General features: G+C 43.7%; 1 protein-coding gene and 1 long non-coding RNA gene across 3 annotated transcripts in view; one reads left to right on the top strand and one right to left on the bottom strand.

Moving 5' to 3' along the window:
- The window catches only part of LOC142244156 (chloride channel protein D-like), a 265,090-nt gene that overhangs the window by 83,426 nt on the left and 163,008 nt on the right, over positions 1-18,656 (top strand). Inside the window, exon 11 of the mRNA XM_075316355.1 lies at positions 3,516-3,687. Within this exon, the coding sequence (XP_075172470.1) occupies positions 3,516-3,687 (172 nt within the window). The remainder of the gene's footprint in view (positions 1-3,515; positions 3,688-18,656) is intronic.
- LOC142244157 (uncharacterized) overlaps positions 1-18,656 on the bottom strand; it is a 113,931-nt gene that overhangs the window by 75,102 nt on the left and 20,173 nt on the right. The window lies entirely within an intron of this gene.

Raw genomic sequence — 18,656 nt, 5'->3', positions numbered from 1 at the left:
GGGCACCTATACACCCCCCCCAGAACTACTCCTCCCGTTATACTCCTCTTTCCCCATGACCACTCCTCCCATTTTACTCCTCTTTGCCCAGGACCACTCCTCCCATTATACTCCTCTTTCCCTAGGACTACTCCTCCTATTATAGTCATCCTATTATACTCCTCTCTGAGTATAATAGGAGGACTATTATAGCATGGGGGATGGAGCATGATGGGGGGTGTGCAGCATGGAGGATGGAGCACGATGGGGGGTGCGCAGCATGGGAGATGGAGCACGATGGGAGGTGTGCAGCATGGGAGATGGAGCACGATGGGTGGTGCGCAGCATGGGAGATGGAGCACGATGGGGGGTGCGCAGCATGGGGGATGGAGCACGATGGGGGGTGTGCAGCATGGGGGATGGAGCATGATGGGAGTGTGCAGCATTGAGGATGGAGCACGATGGGGGGTGCGCAGCATGGGAGATGGAGCACGATGGGGGTGTGCAGCATGGAGGATGGAGCACGATGGGGGGTGCACAGCATGGGGATGGAGCACGATGGGGAGTGCGCAGCATGGGAGATGGAGCACAATGGGGGGTGCGCAGCATGGGGGATGGAGCACGATGGGGGTACACACCTCCCCCCAAAACACACACACCGCCACACGCGCACTGCACAACACACCACACACACACACACACACTGGGAACCACAAACACCGCCCTACACAGACACCCACACACACAGACAACGCCGCACACACACAACACACAAACACCGCGGCATACACAATTATACGCACATACTGCGCACATACTGCGCAACACACACACTGCACAAAACATACCTCCCCCAAAACACACACATGCACCCCACAGCCACACGCACACAAACCGCGCAACACACACAGCACCACACACACACAATGCTGCAGCACACAAAGCGCTCCACAAACAACGCAACACACACAACACAACACACAAACAACACCACTCTCACCCCCCCCACCCAGACAACACCCAGAGCATTTACAGTGCCCTACACAAACACTTGGCAACTACACACAACAACATCTATATATATAACAAAAATCATACATTAACTACACAGTACGTAAATTCTAGAATACCCGATGCGTTAGAATCGGGCCACCTTCCAGTATATATATATATCTATATATATATATATATATATATATATCTATATATATATATATAGATATATATATATATATGATAGTTAGATACATAAAAATATGAGACTTTGATGCAATGTAAAGTAGTCAGTGTACAGCTTCTATAACTGTGAATTTGGTGTGCCCTCCAATGCCGGCGTCACACGGTACGATCTATCGTGTGATCGCACGAGCAATCGTACCCGCCCCAGTTGTTTGTGCGTCACGGGCAATTAGTTGCCCGTGGCGCACAAAGTCGTTAAACCCCCGTCACACGCACTTACCTGCTGAGCAACGTCGCTGTGGGCGGTGAACATCCTCTTCCTGGAGGGGGAGGGACGTTCGGCGTCACAGCGACATCATCATCCAAAAGAAGTGGAGGAGTGGAGATGAGCAGGACGTAACATCCCACCCACCTTCTTCCTTCCGCATTGCCGGCAGCCGCAGGTAAGCTGTGTTCGGCGTTCCCGGGGTGTCACAAGTAGCAACGTGTGCTGCCTCGGGAAAGATGAACAACCAGCGCACAGAAGCAGGACCGACATTTTGAAAATGAACGACGTGTCAACGAGCAACGATAAGGTGAGTATTTTTGCTCGTTCACAGTTGTTCGGAGGTGTCACATGGTACAATATGTCAAACGATGCCGGATGTGCGTCACTAACGACGTGACCCCGACGGCATATCGCCCGATATATCGTCCCGTGTGACGCCAGCAAAAGTGAATCAACACACAGCCGTTAATGTCAAAACCACTGGCAACAAAAGTGAGTACACCCCTAAGTTAAAATGGCCACATTGCGCTCAATTAACTATTTTCCCTCCCCGATGTCATGTGACTGATTAGTGTTAGAAGGTCTCAGGTGTGAATGCAGAGCAGGTGTGTTAAATTTGTTGTTATTGCTCACACACTCTCTCATACTGGTCACTGGAGGTTCAAAATGGCTTCTCATGGCAAATAATTCTCTGAGGATCTGAAAAATGGAATTGTTGCTCTATATAAAGATAGTTTAACTCAGAACAGGGCTCACCGTGGTCAACCAAAGACATTGAGTACATGTGCTCAGTGTCATATCCAGAGATTGTAATTTCAAAATAGACGTATGAATGCTGCCAGCATTGCTGTAGAGGTTGTTCTGCTGTAAGACCCATGACCTACGACACAAACCCAGCTTTCTGACAATAGGCAGTACATTGCAACCTAAAATCCTTTGGAAATCTTCAGATTTCATGATGCTTTGCACATGGTACAGTCAAGGGACCCAGTACCAGAGGCAGAAAAACAACCCCAAAAAGTTTGGAACTTCTACCATGTTTGACTGTATGTACTGTTATTTTCTTTGTAGGCCTCATTCTGTTTTTTGCGAACAGTAGAATGATGTGCTTTATCAAAAAGCTGTATCTTAGTCTCATCTGTCCACAAAGTCACTTTATTTGAAAGATTTTGGCATACCAACATACATTTTGGCAAATGTGCAGTCTATCTTTTTCATGTCTCTGTGTCAGCAGGGGTCCTCCTGGGTCTCCTGAGATTTGTCTTTCATTTAACCCTAGAACGCATACCTGGGGCCTCGCAGGCCTGCTAGGTCATTTGTTTTCTATGGTAGATTGAATTGCTTGCGCGTTCTAGGGTTAATTGAAATGTTGACAGATATTTTGCACTAACACTGATGCACCCTGAGCCTGCAGGACAGCTTGAATTTCTTTGGAACTTGATTGGGGCTGCTTATTCACCTTCCAAACTATCCTGCATTGCAACCTTTCATAAATGTTTCTCTGTCGTCCACATCCAGGGAAATTAGATGCAATGTTATATGTTGTAAACCTCTTGACTATGTTGTGCCAATGAGCCTCACAGTCCCCTGATCTGAACATCATTGAAAATATGTGGTTAGACCTGAAAAGAGTAGTGTATGCAAGACGACCCAGGAATCTCACTGAACTGGAAGACTTTTCATAGGAAGAATGGATGAAAATCCCTTAAAGAATCCAAGAATAGTGTTGATTCATATTGAATTGATGATGCCCTACAATTTTTTAATTCACTTTTTTTCTCTATCTCGTTCCGTTTTCGAGATAAAAATTCTAACTCCGTTGTTTTCCACCAGGTGACGCTATAGGTGGTTTCATTGTGTAGCGCATGGCTACTTTACTATACCTAGACACCACTTCTTTTCCTATAGCTGCTCCCGTTCTCAAATTAATAGTGGTGAACAGGATATGGGTGGACACACTGTATGTATATATATCAAATATATATATATTTGAAAAAGGTAGTGCAAAGGTTTATATATCCATAGTGGCATATATTTGAATGTACAATTAATGTGCTGGATATCTCATGTAACAAACCCTCTTTTGCAGGTACACTGGTGCATTGCTGGGCAGGATTGTTGGAATAATTATGGTATACTTGTTTGGAATCCGCACTGATCAGTATGGAAGGTGGATTGACCCTGGTCTGTTTGCAGCAATTGGTTCAGCTGCTTATTTTAGTGGTGTTTCCAGACTGACCATATCACTAACTGTTATAATGGTAAGTACAAATGGACTTTTGCTTTCTCCTAAATAACTTAATTATAAACTAAATGATTCTGTCAGGGATTTGATACTAAAACCATAATCTTTGTGAAGATAAAATGTATTATAAAAAAGTAGCCCGGATTTGAAGCTTTTTCAAAGGGTTTTTCTTATTTCAGCTGTCTGTGGCTGACAGGAATAACAACCTACATGCAATAACTCCTATTTACTTCTATGTGAATTACATATCCTGAATACGATAGTTGCCCATGCTTGGAAGTTTCTGTAACTGAGTCGCCCCATGCCGCGGCGGTCGCCTCAGGGACACCACTGCACCTCCATGGATGCCGCGGGAACTTCTCTTAGGGATCTTCTCTGGTAACAGGTATGTCCGGTTATTACATCTGGGTCGTGACGCCACTCTCGGTTTGCGGTCAGGGTTATGGGTGACTGCCACTGCAGTTTTAACGAGCATCTGGGGCTGATGGAATCTGCAGTCGGATGGTGTGGCCTCCCGAGAGTGAGGCTGGCCCCAGGGGCTCGGGTGTATGTGTGTAGAACAACAGGTCGCAGAATAATTCAGTCTCAGTCCAAAGTGTCTTGCAACTGGTTGTTACTCACTTTCAAGTGCTTCAAGTGGTACCTGGGCGATGCTGAGATACACCAAGAGAGAACCAAGTATCCTGCAGGCTGGCGTAAGGGTAACTGCTGGCTCGCCTTCCTAGCACTTCTTGTTTCAGACAACCCCTGACTTAAAGTACCGTGGGATTCATCCAGGGAAGTCGCTTCTGCCTTTTCTCCCCTTTCTGGCTCGTTTGCTGGCAGCATGGACCAAGGTGGATAGCTCAGGCTCGATCCTCCTTATGGGCCCCTTCGTTGCTGCTGATGCTCGGACTCTGTTTAGATTGGTGTGGGACTTGTTGTCCACCCCACCGGCAGGTTTAGCAGACCACTAAATGGATGTCTTGCTTTAGGGACCTGTTCCCCGTGCGTGCCTAGCCACCAGAAGTCTCCGTACACGACCAGGTGACTTCCTCAGCGTCTCTCCCGACCAGCTGGCTTCCTCAGCGTCTTTCTGTCCAACTTCTGGTGACCGTTCTCCCCCGCCAACAGCTACTACACTTGCAGGGTCTGACTAGCGTGTCCGCTCTCCTGCGTCTCCGCTTCAGACTGGCTACCTCTAGCTCCTCTTTCTGACTGCCACTGCAACCTAACTTCCAGCCTGTCTACCGCACCCCTTGATTGGATGTGGAGGCACGTCCCCTCCTGGGTCTGCCCAGGGGTCCCCTCAAGTGTGTGTGAGACCCGGTCACTATGTGTCTGTGCGTACACACCCTATTCAGCCTTTAGAATTACCTGTTTGCACTCACCCTGCATGGGTGCAGTACTCAGTGGCGCCTGACCAGGTCAGGGGCGCCACATAACCTGCACTCTGTGTGGCTGACATATGGACACTGTCATTCCAGTTTCAGTCACATCTCATTAGCAGTAAATAACTGGATGTTTCCTATAGAGGCAGAACAATGAGCATAAATAGTATTGGATTTAATACTCGTATAGTCATAATATTCTAAAGTTAGTGCAAATCGATTCAGAAATTTCTTTGCATCAGCCACAACCATACTCTGTGGAGGTTGAGTGGGAGAGGGTGAACCGCCCCTTATCTGGCAGATGATGTCTACTTCAGGGATGGAGCTGGTCTCTGCACTCCCTGAGCACCGTGTTCTCTCCTATTCAGTGCGTCCTCTTGCAGACTCATCACTTCTCACTTAAGTTGTCGATGTAGTGCACTGTCACTGAACATTCAAAGGAAATATTGCACGGTAGGTTATCTCCTACTGCGCATGTGTTGGGATTGATAACCGATGCATACTCAGTAGAGCAGGGACTAGAGCAGTCCCTGAAATGGACATCACTAATGACGCTTCATTTCAGGGTGGGGGAAGCTTCTGCGGCAGTGATTGCAGCCTCTGTCCCCTGATGATGTCCTACTTGAGTATCCCAGCATGCATTATGGTTTCTCAAATTAACTATCATTAAGGCAAAAGTAAAAAAAAAGAAGGAAGAGATAGAGCTAGAGAATGGGGTGGGGCAGGGGATATATTTTTTTTTTACATATTAGAAAAGTAATCAGATTATTTATTGAGTAGAAAGACATGTAGGATTAAGTTAAACTTTGGTTTCGGATCACTCCATTAACTACTTTCCACAGAATCAGGACGTTGTGCAGACCCAGCCGAGTTGAAAGTTAAAAACACAGCTTCAGGTAGATACCATACAAATAATCCAGATTTTTATATTCATATGCAGGCTGTATAAATAATTTTATCCTGATGGTAGCCGGGCTGTATAAATAATTTTATCCTGATGGTAGCCTACCATCAGGATAAAATTATTTATACAGCCCAACTTAATAACAACACAACAAATAGTTATCTCCCATCAGAGTGTAGTCACTAAATGAAACAAAATTTGTATGATATTTGAACATTTATTGTAAAACTGTCATGAATTAATTATATTAAGACGCATTCATCCAATGCACCATGTGTGTTGTACAACTGTAACATTACATTTTTAGAAAAAACCTTTTGTGTATATATGTCTTTTTCACTTTTTGTCACTAAATTATAATAAAATTTGATATTTTAATATGAATATGTGGAATTGCTCCCAGTTCTTTTGTAATATAGCTTCAGGTAGATGTATTATGGGATGCATTACCCAATTAAATTCCTAGTAGTCAGATTATTACTTGCATTTTACCATTTGCGCTCAGTTCCTACTCTATAACAAATGACAGCCCCAGAGAAAACATGTGTTACTTTTTGGCTGAAATTTAGAAGGTTGTGTTTTGGGACATCGGATTTAAATGTGGCAAACATCTCTTACAAGGACAGCTAATGCATACATATTAGCCATATTCGCTAACTGGGTCCAAAAATGAAGTTATTCTTGGCTTTTAATTTATAATCTTCCATTTGGAAAGAAGCAATGTAAACAATATTAAAGGCATTGTGTGTAAGGAAATAGTCAGCTATTTATTACATGTGATAGATGCATTTTCTATGTGGTGTTGAAGGACAATTTTCCAAATCATACAGAATTAAATCAAAACACAATTATTTATGATATTTGATTATAGCACAACACAAGTAAGAGCAATGTGAACACATTACATTGTGTATGACTACAGGAGTTAACACACAGCATATGGCCTTATTCTCTTATCCCATGGTGGTAAGAGCCATTATGTCATAGAATCATAGAATGGTAAAGTTGGAAGGGACCTCAAGGGCCATTGGGTCCAACCCCCTGCGAGTGCAGGCTCTCCTAAATCTCCCAGCTATATGTTTATCCAGTTTCCGTTTGAAGATTTCCATTGAGGAAGAGGTCACCACCTCCCATGGTAGCCTGTTCCACTCCCTGACTGCCCTCACTGTCAAAAAGTTTTTCCTAATGTCTAATCTGAATCTCCTTCTTTTAAGTTTCATCCCATTGCTTCTTGTACTTCCTTGTGCTAATGAGAATAGGGTAGTTCCCTCTGCACTGTGACTACCTTTCAGATATTTGTAGACCGCTATTAAATCTCCTCTCAGCCTTCTCTTTTTCAAACTAAACATCCCTAGTTTTTTTAGCCGCTCTTCATATGACAAGGTTTGCAGACCTTCTACCATCTTCGTTGCTCTTCTCTGGACTTGCTCTAATATTTCAATGTCTTTCTTGAATTGGAGCTCCCAGAACTGTACACAGTATTCCAGGTGTGGTCTGACCAGGGCAGAGTATAGGGGAATAATTATCTCTCTTGATCTAGATTCAATGCTTGTCTTGATGCATCCCAGAATTTTGTTGGCCTTTTTAGCTGCAGCTCTGCATTGTAGGCTCATGTTGAAATATCATGTGCAAAATAAAATGAAATCATTTGACACTGAAGGCTAATCTGGACAAATGTAACCATCCCACACAGTCTTCGACAGTGTCAGTTACTGATAATAGTGCAACTGAGCCTCCAGTAGTAGTATGTATAGTGACTAGTGATGGGTGAACTCACAGATATACAGGATTGGCGGGACTAAACAGACTTTAAAAAAGGAGGTGTAGATTGGGTGCAGAAAATATGATGTTGAAATTTCGGCACCAAATCTGTATCTCTTGGCAAACAAACCCTGCAGTTTTCTGTCAGGAGATGCAGGTCTGCGAACAAGTAAAGTCAGTAACCTCACCTCAAGTGAGGTCACTGACTTTACTGAGGTCACCTGAGGTCAGGTTACCTGCGATCACAGGTGGCGGACCATGAGAACCTCCAGCTGGGACTGCATATAACCTGAGTTAAGTCAGCGCTGATTGCACGGCTCATCCATTCTCTGCCTGAAGCTCACAGTGAATGGTCATTGTACTATGGCTGCCCCCTACCACTTCAGATGTAGCAGAGCTGGAATCGTTGTGGAACCTCATGTGTATTACTTTGGACCTGGGTGTTTTCTTGGGTTTATAAATTGGTGAAAGAGGGTGATTTTTTTTGTATTTTATAAAGGATCTTTTCGATGTTTGTGTTTATTTCTTTTCACTTACAGATTAGCAATGGGTGGGTCTCATAGATGCCTCCCATTACTAATCTAGGGCTTAATGGAAGCTGTGGGCTGTTATTAACCCCTTATTAGCCTAATTGCCATTTTCACAGTCCAGGTCTACCCATCACTACTTTTAAGATCGTAAAAATATTTGCAGAATGCAGAATTGCGATAAAATTTTGTGACTTTTGATGTTTTGACATCAGTTTCAGGCAGCTACAAAAAAATGGGTTGGAACTTTGGTGTAGCCGTGGCAAGACAGGTTGGGGCTTAGCACACCTGTTAAATGTATCAAAAGTTACTGACTGGAGCAATATTTTTTGGGAGGTACATAGTGGCACACACCACTGAGAAGATGTGCTAGATTCATTAAGTGGCGTTCTCCTCTTAATGAATTGGATATATCTTATTCCTGCACGTTCCTAATTAAAACTAGTGTACAAAATGCCAGTCTTAATAAATTGGGGTCTTAGAGTTAAAATAATTTAGAGTTTTTTTCCATATAGAGTCTCAAATGAGGGAAACAAAATGAGCCAAAGCTGTGATTAACCACGTAGCATGCACATAAACTCGGTGCTTGGCGATGTTAATGTTGTTATAGCCAAATCTAATCACTTGGGGACAGAATTAGTATGAAGTTTGCCTTTCGAAGTTACAGCGCTGCTATTCAGAGACAGATCAATGCGATTTACAGTTCTGGACAACACATCTGTGGCACATAATAAAATAGGTCAAATTTATACACAGAAAAACTTGGGTCAATTTTTCAATTTTTGTTCTGCTGTTCCAGTTTTCAGTTTGTACTGTTCCCAAACACAGACAGATGGAAGATGTATACTGTGATGGGTCTATGTGTCACCACACACTCTCTTTTATTGGTATTATTGTAATAATAATTGCCTGACTGTCTTTTAAAACAACATTACAAAGAGGCAGGGGTGGCCAGAATAATTTAGGATTTATTAAAGGGAATCTGTCAGAACCTGAGACACTGATTTCAACGATGTATCACTTATTAACCAGGAGATTATCACTGCTGGACAAGCTGCTCATGTGCTTTCTCATCCAAACACACCTCAGCACTGATTAGAAGCTTCCTGCCAATATACAATATATATATAGGAATGTTGCTAATGAGGGGTATGAGCAAGGTTAGCTTTCTGAGCTCTAATACATACTACATCTACAAAAATCTAATTGTGTCACAACTGCTGCACCTAGTAAACTAAGTAACAGAATTTCTTTTCCTACATTATGCTGCTGTCATGAGTCTGGATTCGAGCCCTTGAGTTTGTGCTCGGCTTTACTGTCTGCCGGACCACAGTAGATTTACAATTACTTCAGATGTTTAGTTTCTGTTTTCCATGCTTTGGTTCTATTAGGATAACAGGTGTATTTATTTACTTGTTTGCTTGCCCAATCACTTTTTGGGTGTTGATTTAAATACGTGTCTCTTGCTTTGCACATCTAGAGGTTGAAAACTTTGCCAATTCTCCTTTGCAATGTAGCTCTAGCTCAGTGAGATTGGATGGAGGCATCTGTGAACAGCAATTTTCAAGTCTTGCCACAGATTATCAATGAGATTTAGATCTGGATTGTGACTGGGCCATTCACACACATGAATGTGCTTTGATCCAAACCATTCCATTGTAGCTCTGGCAGTATTTTTAGGGTTGTTTTCCTGCTGGAAGGTGAACCTACTCCACAGTCTCAATTCTTTTGCAGCCTCTATCAGGATTTCCTCCAGGATTCCCTTGAGGGTATTTAGCTCTATTCATTTTCCAATAATCTCTGACCAGCTTTGCTTTCCCTGTTGAAGGTAAGCATCAACACAGCATGATACTGCCAACACCATGAATGATGGTGGGGATGATGTTTTCAGGATGATGTGCAGTGTTAGTTTAACACCACACAGCATTTTGTATTTAGTCCAAAAAGTTCTAGCTTGGTCTTCTTCCACATGCTAGTTGTGTCCCCAAATTGTTTTGCAAACTGCAAAGGGACATCTTGTGTCTTGCTTTAAAAAATGGCTTTCTTCTTGCCATTCTTCAGTAAAGGCCAGATTTGTGGATTATACGACTAATAGCTGCACACATCTGAGATGTGGATATCAGCAGCACCTCCAGAGTAACTATGGGCCTTTTGGTTGCTTCTTTATTTAGTGCTCTCCTATCTTAGAATGTCAGTTTAGGTGGATGGCTTGTCTTGGTAGATTTGCAGTTATACCATACTTGTGAAGCTAGTCACTATTCACAGGCTTGCTCTGAGGCTGGATAGTCAAAGGGTCCAGGGTCAAATACCAAGAAGGCTAGTAATAAACAAAGCAGGTAAGACAAAGGCATAGTGAGGTCATGGTTCAAGGACAAAATTCCAGGAAGGTAGAGGATCAATATAAAGGGGCTAGGCAAACGGACAGTAAGAAGCAAGGTCAAAGGTCAGGTAGCAATAGATCCAAGACTTAACATAGGAGCACAAGGCATGCAGACACAATCGCGCTTAAAGCTTAAACTGGCAGTAATTGGAGGCAGGTAGCCAGGTAAATACCAGATAATCACTCCAGAAAGGAGAAATATAAAGGAAACCCAGCAAACCCCAGCCTCCGGTTGTACAGCTGAGTGTAACGCTGCATCTCTGCCTCTCCCCTTTTGTAGGGACGCGCTCTGACTCCCTCGCTGCCCGACATCCCTGCTCGCTCCTGCACGTGGGTTCCTCTACAGCCTGCCTCCAGGAGTCTGTACGCGCATCACAGGACCTCTGGGAGCGCTCCTAAGGAGTGCGCGCACACCGCTGCCCCTCTCTTAACACTAGAAGTCCCAGAAATTTCGAGCTCTCTGGGTTTCAAAGGGAGAAATGTTAAATGAACCCTCTCTGGGACTTCTAGTGTTAAGGGGCTAGCACGCCATGCTTAGGAGGTGCCTCTCAGTCTATCCCTAAGAGGCACTGGGTATTTGGGCAATCTCCCACTAGGGGAGTTGTCATGTGGAAACGTTCGCTGAATTTTTGAATACTTTTTCAAGGCACTGTAAATGGGGGATATATATGGTGATATACAGTGTCTTGTGAAAGTATTCAGCTCCCTTGAATTTTTCAATTTTTTACCACATTTCAGGTTTCAAACATAAAGATAAAAATTTTAATGTTATGATGAAGAATCAACAACAAGTGGGACACAATTGTGAAGTTGAACGAAATTTATTGCTTATTTTAACTTTTTAAAAAAATAAATAACTGAAAAGTGGGGCGTGCAATATTATTCGTCCCCTTGAAGTTAATACTTTGGAGCGCCACCTTTTGCTGCGACTACAGCTGCAAGTCGCTTGGGGTATGTGTCTATCAGTTTTGCACATAGAGTGACTGAAATTCTTGCCCATTCTTCCTTTGCAAATAGCTCGAGCTGAGTGAGGTTGGATGGAGAGCATTTGTGAACAGCAGTTTTCAGCTCTTTCCACAGATTCTCAATTGGATTCAGGTCTGGACTTTGACTTGGCCATTCTAACACCTGGATACGTTTGTAAACCATTTATTGTAGATTTTGCTTTATGTGTGGGATCATTGTCTTGTTGGAAGACAAATCTTCGTCCCAGTCTCAGGTCTTTTGCAGACTCCTACAGATTTTCTTTATGAATGGTCCTGTATTTGGCTCCATCCATCTTCCTATCAACTTTAACCATCTTCCCTGTCCCTGCTGAAGAAAAGCAGGCCCAAACCATGATGCTGCCACTACCATGTTTGACAGTGGGAATGGTGTATTTAGGGTGATGAGCTGTGTTGCTTTTACGCCAAACATATCGTTTGGCATTGTGCCCAAATAGTTTGATTTTGGTTTCATCTGACAAGAGTACCTTCTTCCACATGTTTGGTGTGTCTCCCAGGTGGCTTGTGGCAAACTTTAAACAACACTTTTTATGGATATCTTTGAGAAATGGCTTTCTTCTTGCCACCTTTCCATAAAGACCAGATTTGTAAAATGTACGACTGATTGTTGTCCTATGGACAGACTCTCTCACCTCAGCTGTAGATCTCTGCAGTTCATCCAGAGTGATCATGAGCCTCTTGGCTGCATATCTGATCAGTCTTCTCCTTGTTTGAAATGAAAGTTTAGATGGACGGCTGGGTCTTGGTAGATTTGCTGTGGCATGATACTCCTTCCATTTCAATATGATCTCTTGCACAGTGCTCCTTGGGATGTTTAAAGTTTTGAAAATCTTTTTGTAACCAAATCAGGCTTTAAACTTCTCCACAACAGTATCACGGACCTGCCTGTTATGTTCCTTGGTCTTCATGATGCTCTCTGTGCTTTAAACAGAACGCTGAGACTATCACAGAGCAGGTGGATTTATATGGAGACTTCATTACACACAAGTGGCTTATATTTATCATCATCAGTCATTTAGGACAACATTGGATCATTCAGAGATCCTCAATGAACTTCTGGAGTGAGTTTGCTGCACTATAGGTAAAGGGGATGAATAATATTGCCCTCCCACTTTTCACTTATTTTTTAAAAAAAGTTTAAAATAAGCAATACATTTTGTTTAACTTCACAATGGTGTCCCACTTGTTGTTGATTCTTCACCATAACATTAACATTTTTATCTTTATGTTTGAAGCCTGAAATGTGGGAAAACGTTGAAAAATTCAAGGCAGCCGAATACTCTCGCAAGGCACTGTAGTTTGATAACCGTAACATATCTGTTTGCAGGTGCAAAAGTGTTTCCTCTTGTGGTACAGTTCATTACTAAATAAGGCTGCTTTCACACTACTTTTTTTAGCATGCGTCATGAACTTTTTTTGCTGCAAAAACGGATCCTGGTTTTGCAGAGAAAAACTCATGCAAATGCGTGTTATTTTGCAGGATCCTGTCACTTGAAGTTTATGGGCGGGCATTGGAGTTATGTGATCGGGAGTGAGGGGAACGGAACGTGAAAGACTGGGAGCCGACATCTGACAGCTGCGGAGGCTCGTAACCAAGGTAAACATCGGGTAACTTGCTTGGATACCCGATATTTACATTGGTTAAGAGCGTCTGCAGCTGCTAGGAGCCGGCTCCCTGCACACGTAACCAAGATAAACATCGGGTAACTAAGCCCGTGATTACCCGATATTTACCTTCGTTACGAGCGTCCTCCGCTCTCAGGCGGGGGAGAGAGGAGAGAGAGGGAGGTGGAGAGAGGGAGGGGGAGAGAGGGACTGATCACGCGAGGCTGGTTTCTGGGCATGCTCAGTAGAGCAAGCAGGATCTTGTCTATCAGCATGCCAGCGTTCACATGCATTTACATGCTGTTTAGTCAGGATCCAGCAATTTGCAGTATTTGGACGCAGCTCAAAAATGCTACAAGTAACGGTTTTGAAAAAAAGTAAAAAAACTGCAAGTCACTGGATCCTTACTATAACGCACGCAAACGCAGGTGAACGCATGTTGACGCGAGTCCATTGCAAATGCATTGAAATGAAAACGTATTTGCATTGATCCGTTTTTGCGTTAAAAAAACATTCATGACGCATGTTAAAAAAACGTAGTGTGAAAGCAGCCTCAGATGCAAATTAATGCTAGAACTATGAGAAATAAAAATAATGTTTCATTCATTTGTTTTTATTATTTTATTTGTTACACATTGGAACAATCCTGATGTTTTAAATTTTGATTTTAATCAATGAAGTTAATTTACCGGTATTTTTTTTATAATTGGTTCAATCATTTCATAAAGTGATTTGAAGATACATTTTGGAAGAATAAAGCAGATGGCACTGTGAAAATACCCATAATCTGTAAAAGGGCAGTAAACAAGTTCCCCAAGTGTCCAATTGAAACAGAAAACTATTTAATTCTCAAATGAAAGGAGTAAAGTATGAATTGGATTCTTCTTCTAAGTGTAACTGCTTCTATAGATCTGTTCTTAATTAAATGAACCTATCAAGCATATAAACATTTCTAATAAGACAGTGATGACAAATAAATATAAAGCTAATGGTATACTGGTGCTTAAAAAGATCTCAAAGCAATCTAAGTCACTAAAGGAGCCTGCAAAGACAGCAGTGAAAGCAAACATTGTGGTTAAATTAAAAGAATATGTAATTGCTCTATCTAATGGCATGCTAAAACTTCTAAGCTCTCGAGGGAAAGAAAGCTTGGCATTGTGATGGAAGGTGAATGCTTGTCTACTTAAAGGGAATCTGTAACCCTTTTGCATTTCTTTAGTTAATAATATGGGTATACAGGTGGCATAGAGGTGAAATTACCCATGCCTGTATGCCTCCTAGATGAGGGGTCGTTTGGCAAAAATCCTCTTTTAATATCCTCTATCTTCTGGACTATGGGGCGTGTGCTGTCCCAAAGATAAGCCTGCCTCTAGTCTTCATTATACATTATATCTCTTCCCTACTGTCCCTGTGACGTCAGGTGCGTGGCTGGAAATCTAAGGCTATGTGTCCACGCTGCGGAAAATGCGCGGATTTTGCCACGGATTTCTCGCGGAAAAGCCGCGGATTTCCCGAAAATCTGCAGTTCAGGCACTTCCCAGCCATTTCTATGGCATTTTGGAAATGCTGTGCCCATTCTGCGGATTTTTCCGCAGCGGATTTCGTGCGGATTTTGATCCGGAAAAATCTGCAACATGTCAATTATTGTTGCGGATTTTCATCCGGATTTTGGCTTTAAAATTGGAAAAAAAAAAATCCGAACCAAAATCCGCGGCAAATCCGCGGTAAATCCGCGGGAAATCCGCACCTTTGAAAAAGTGCGGATTTTGCGGGAAAGCTGCGGATTTTGATGCAGAAAAATCCGCAGCTACATTCTCCCGTGGACACATAGCCTTACACCTGCACATTATTCCTGCTGACCCTCCCTGCACTTTTCAATGCTTCTGTGCCGCCCCGGCGCAGACCGGGATGCTCAGATCCAGGGTGGTCGGGGCTCGAGGGGTCCAGACCTGTGCTCGGCAGACACTCAGATCCTTGAAAAGGGATTATTTACAGGGGAGAAGTTCGTGACGCCACCTGTGGGTTGAGGTAATGGGAGTACCGCCGCTGCTGGAAGGAGTACCGGGGCAGATGGTAGGGAGCAGCAAGGTGTCAGTCCCTCCGCAGGTAGGGAAGGGACCCCGGTCTCTGGGGTTGTTGGTGGGATGTTTGGGAGTGCAGGGTGCAGGGGAGCCAGGTTATTCACTGTGGGTAGTCGTGGTGCAGGATGAGGATTATAAAGCAGACACTCATACTGGAGATAAACCAAAGTCTCTGTGCATTGCAGTCTCTATGGGGGGAGCCCATCCAGGTGTCTGCTCCCACCGATGTCACTAGGTAGTTCTGAGCCGCCTCCGTGCACTAGTTAGTTCTTTGTGTGGCCCCTCGTCTTGAAGCTGTTGGGCCTCGCTCACTATGTTTAGTGTAGCTGTACTCTTGATGGCTGGCACTTGGGATTGTAGTGGGCCGCGTTACTGGAAAGCCCTATCCCCCGCGGTGTGCTGTCGCCTTCAATCTCTGAGCTCTTAGGGAAGTTCATAAAGAGACTCTCCCTCTCAGTGTAATTATCAGAATGATGAACTGGCTCCTGATCTACTGTCCTGTAGCCCGCCATGCTTGGTACCGGTCAGTTCCTTTTGGATGTCAGGTGCCGACAGTCCTCCTCGACTATGTCTGTCGCACACTTCCAAAGTTGCTGTCACCGGTCCCCGACTCCTCTGGTCCCGGACTACCGTCTGCGACCCAACCTTGGTCTAGCTCCCCGGGAGCTACTACTCCCCAGCTCCTTACTCTTTGACGGCTCTACTCCACTCCAAACTGAAACTGAAACTGACTTCCTTCCCTCCCACCAGTCTGGCTGACCCCTAGGTGGGTGGCCTTATTCCGCTTATCCAACCCACTGGTGTGTTTGACAGGACAGGATGGGATGTGTGATTGGGATTTGTGCTGATGTTAGTGACACCGGCTTGTTAAGAACCTGGAACCATGGGGGGTAGGTCCTGCACCCTCTGTAAGGATTGCAGTACCCTGTGGCACCCTGATTTACTCAGGGGCGCCACACTTCTGTGGACACAGGCTCCAATTTTGATGTGCGCAGGTGCCATGGAGTAACTGCTGCTACTTCACAGTGCAGGGGAGAGATGGCAGGCAGAATGCACAGGCACGTGATTTTCAGCTGCACACCTGACATCACAGGGACTCTGAAGACAAGAGGAGAAAGAATCCGGTATAATGAAGACTGGAGGCAGACTTATCTTCCGGGCAGCGCACGCCCCATAATCCGGAAGATAGAAGATATAAAAGAGGATTTTGCCAAACGACTCCTCATCCAGGAAGCATATAGGTATGGCTAATTTCACCTTTATGCTACCTGTATGCCCATATTAATAACCAAAAAAAACACAAAAGGGTGACAGATTCCCTTTTAAATTGTGTTTAGGTCTGTGACTTCTCTATATACACTGCCTATATCCCTGCAGCAGATAAAAATAAACTAGTGAAACCTTCCATATATCTACAGATATAATATAATAGCTCTAGGAAATTATATATTTTACAGGATATTACAAAGTAATATACAAATATCCACTTCACAGCGGAAAGTGCCTAGAACTCTAGTGCCACCTTTTGGGGTTAGCAATCCTCAGCGTCAATATTGACCCATTAATTGGGATAAAAAAGCCAAACCAGACACTCCATTTGCAGACATGTATTTTAGGGGTGTTTGACCCTCAATACTGCAAAGCAGAAGGTCTAATTTGGATAAGTGAAAGGCCTCTGACAGGTTGTCTAATGGGGGAACCCAGGTTAGCATAAGGAGACTTATAGGTTATGCAGTGCTTCTAGGAGGAAATTAAAAATGACAATGCATGGTCTATAAGTCTGGCTTGGCACTCTCCAATATGTCATCTATTATTTATCATTGGAGATCCTGGTAGGGGGGTATATGGGCATGTATGTCACAGGAAGCAGAATAAAATTTTACCTTGATGTTTTTGAACTTATCTTTTATTCCAGAGAAATCGACATTTTTCTTATATGTAAATGAGCTGCTCCAGTCTATGGGCAGAACTTGTCTCCAGAGCTTATTTTAAATAGAAGGGGGCTTTACCAGTGTGAGACATGTAAATAACACAGAACAGTATAACTGAACTTTGTCTACTTTCAAACACATTTGCTGCAGCTCTCACAGCTCTGCTGTAATGCAATATTGCAATACTGCCTGCCTGTGAGATGGAGGCTGAAGCTGAGAGGAACCTGCAGAACTATCAGTTATAATCACACACAGCTCTGCAGTGAGATCACTTATTACACTGGGGTGGCCATCACTGATAACTTTGCTTTTTATTTATAACAAGCTTTCACAGATTCTATGGGGATCTGTGTCCTGCCCATAGCCTGGAACAACTCCTTTACATGTAAGAAAAACGTAGATTTCTCTGGAATAAGACATCGGATCGCAGATCTCAAGGTATTATTTTATTCAGCAGCTTCCTATAACCTACTAATAGATTCCGTTTAGCTTTAAAGGCCACTTTATACACAGCGACATCGCTAGCGATGTCGCTGGTCAAAGCACCCGCCCCTGTCGGTTGTGCGTCACGGGCAAATCGCTGTGCACAACATCGTTAGTCCCCGTCACACATACCTGCCTAGCGACGTCGCTGTGGCTGGCGAACTGCCTCCTTTCTAAGGGGGAGGTTCGTTCGGCGTCACAGCGGCGTCACTAAGCGGCCGCCCAATAGAAGCGGAGGGGTGGAGATGAGCGGCCGGAATATCCTACCCACCTCCTTCCTTTCTCATTGCCGGCAGCCGCAGGTACGATGTAGTTCCTCGTTCCTGCGGTGACACACATAGCGATGTGTGCTGCTGCAGGAACGACAAACAACCTGCGTCCTGCCACAGCAATGATATTTGAGATTAGAACGATGTGCCAACGATCAATGATATGGTGAGTAATTTTGATCGTTAGCGGTCATTCATGTGTTTCACACTCATCGACATTGCTAACGAGGCCGGATGTGCGTCACGAATTCCGTGACCCCAACGACATCTAGTTAGCGATGTTGTTGCATGTAAAGCCCCCTTAAGACTCTGCCCTGTTTACCTAATAAGATTGTTAGGAGATTGTTATACATATTTAATTGCACAACAGGTGGATCTATAGTAAATAGCTTATTAATATTAGAGTTCTTTGTGTTTGCAATCTATTATTTATGGAAAAAAAAATCAAACATGATGGATCCTTTATATAGCTGCAGAATATACACACATGTAAAATTGCCATTGGATCCTGACAATACAACTGTGTAAAATCTGATGCAGATTGCTATAAATGTGTGAGCGGTGTATATAGGCTAAAGGGTGCTTTACACGCTGCGACATCGCTAGCGATCTCGTTAGCGATGTGACACGCCAGATCGCATCTGCGATCTGGCGTGTCCCATCGCTAATG

Source organism: Anomaloglossus baeobatrachus, chromosome 6 (assembly GCF_048569485.1).
Source record: "Anomaloglossus baeobatrachus isolate aAnoBae1 chromosome 6, aAnoBae1.hap1, whole genome shotgun sequence".
In the NCBI taxonomy this organism is placed as follows: domain Eukaryota; kingdom Metazoa; phylum Chordata; class Amphibia; order Anura; family Aromobatidae; genus Anomaloglossus; species Anomaloglossus baeobatrachus.
The sequence above is the reverse complement of the archived record's forward strand: the minus strand, read 5'-3'. Positions and strand labels throughout refer to the sequence as shown.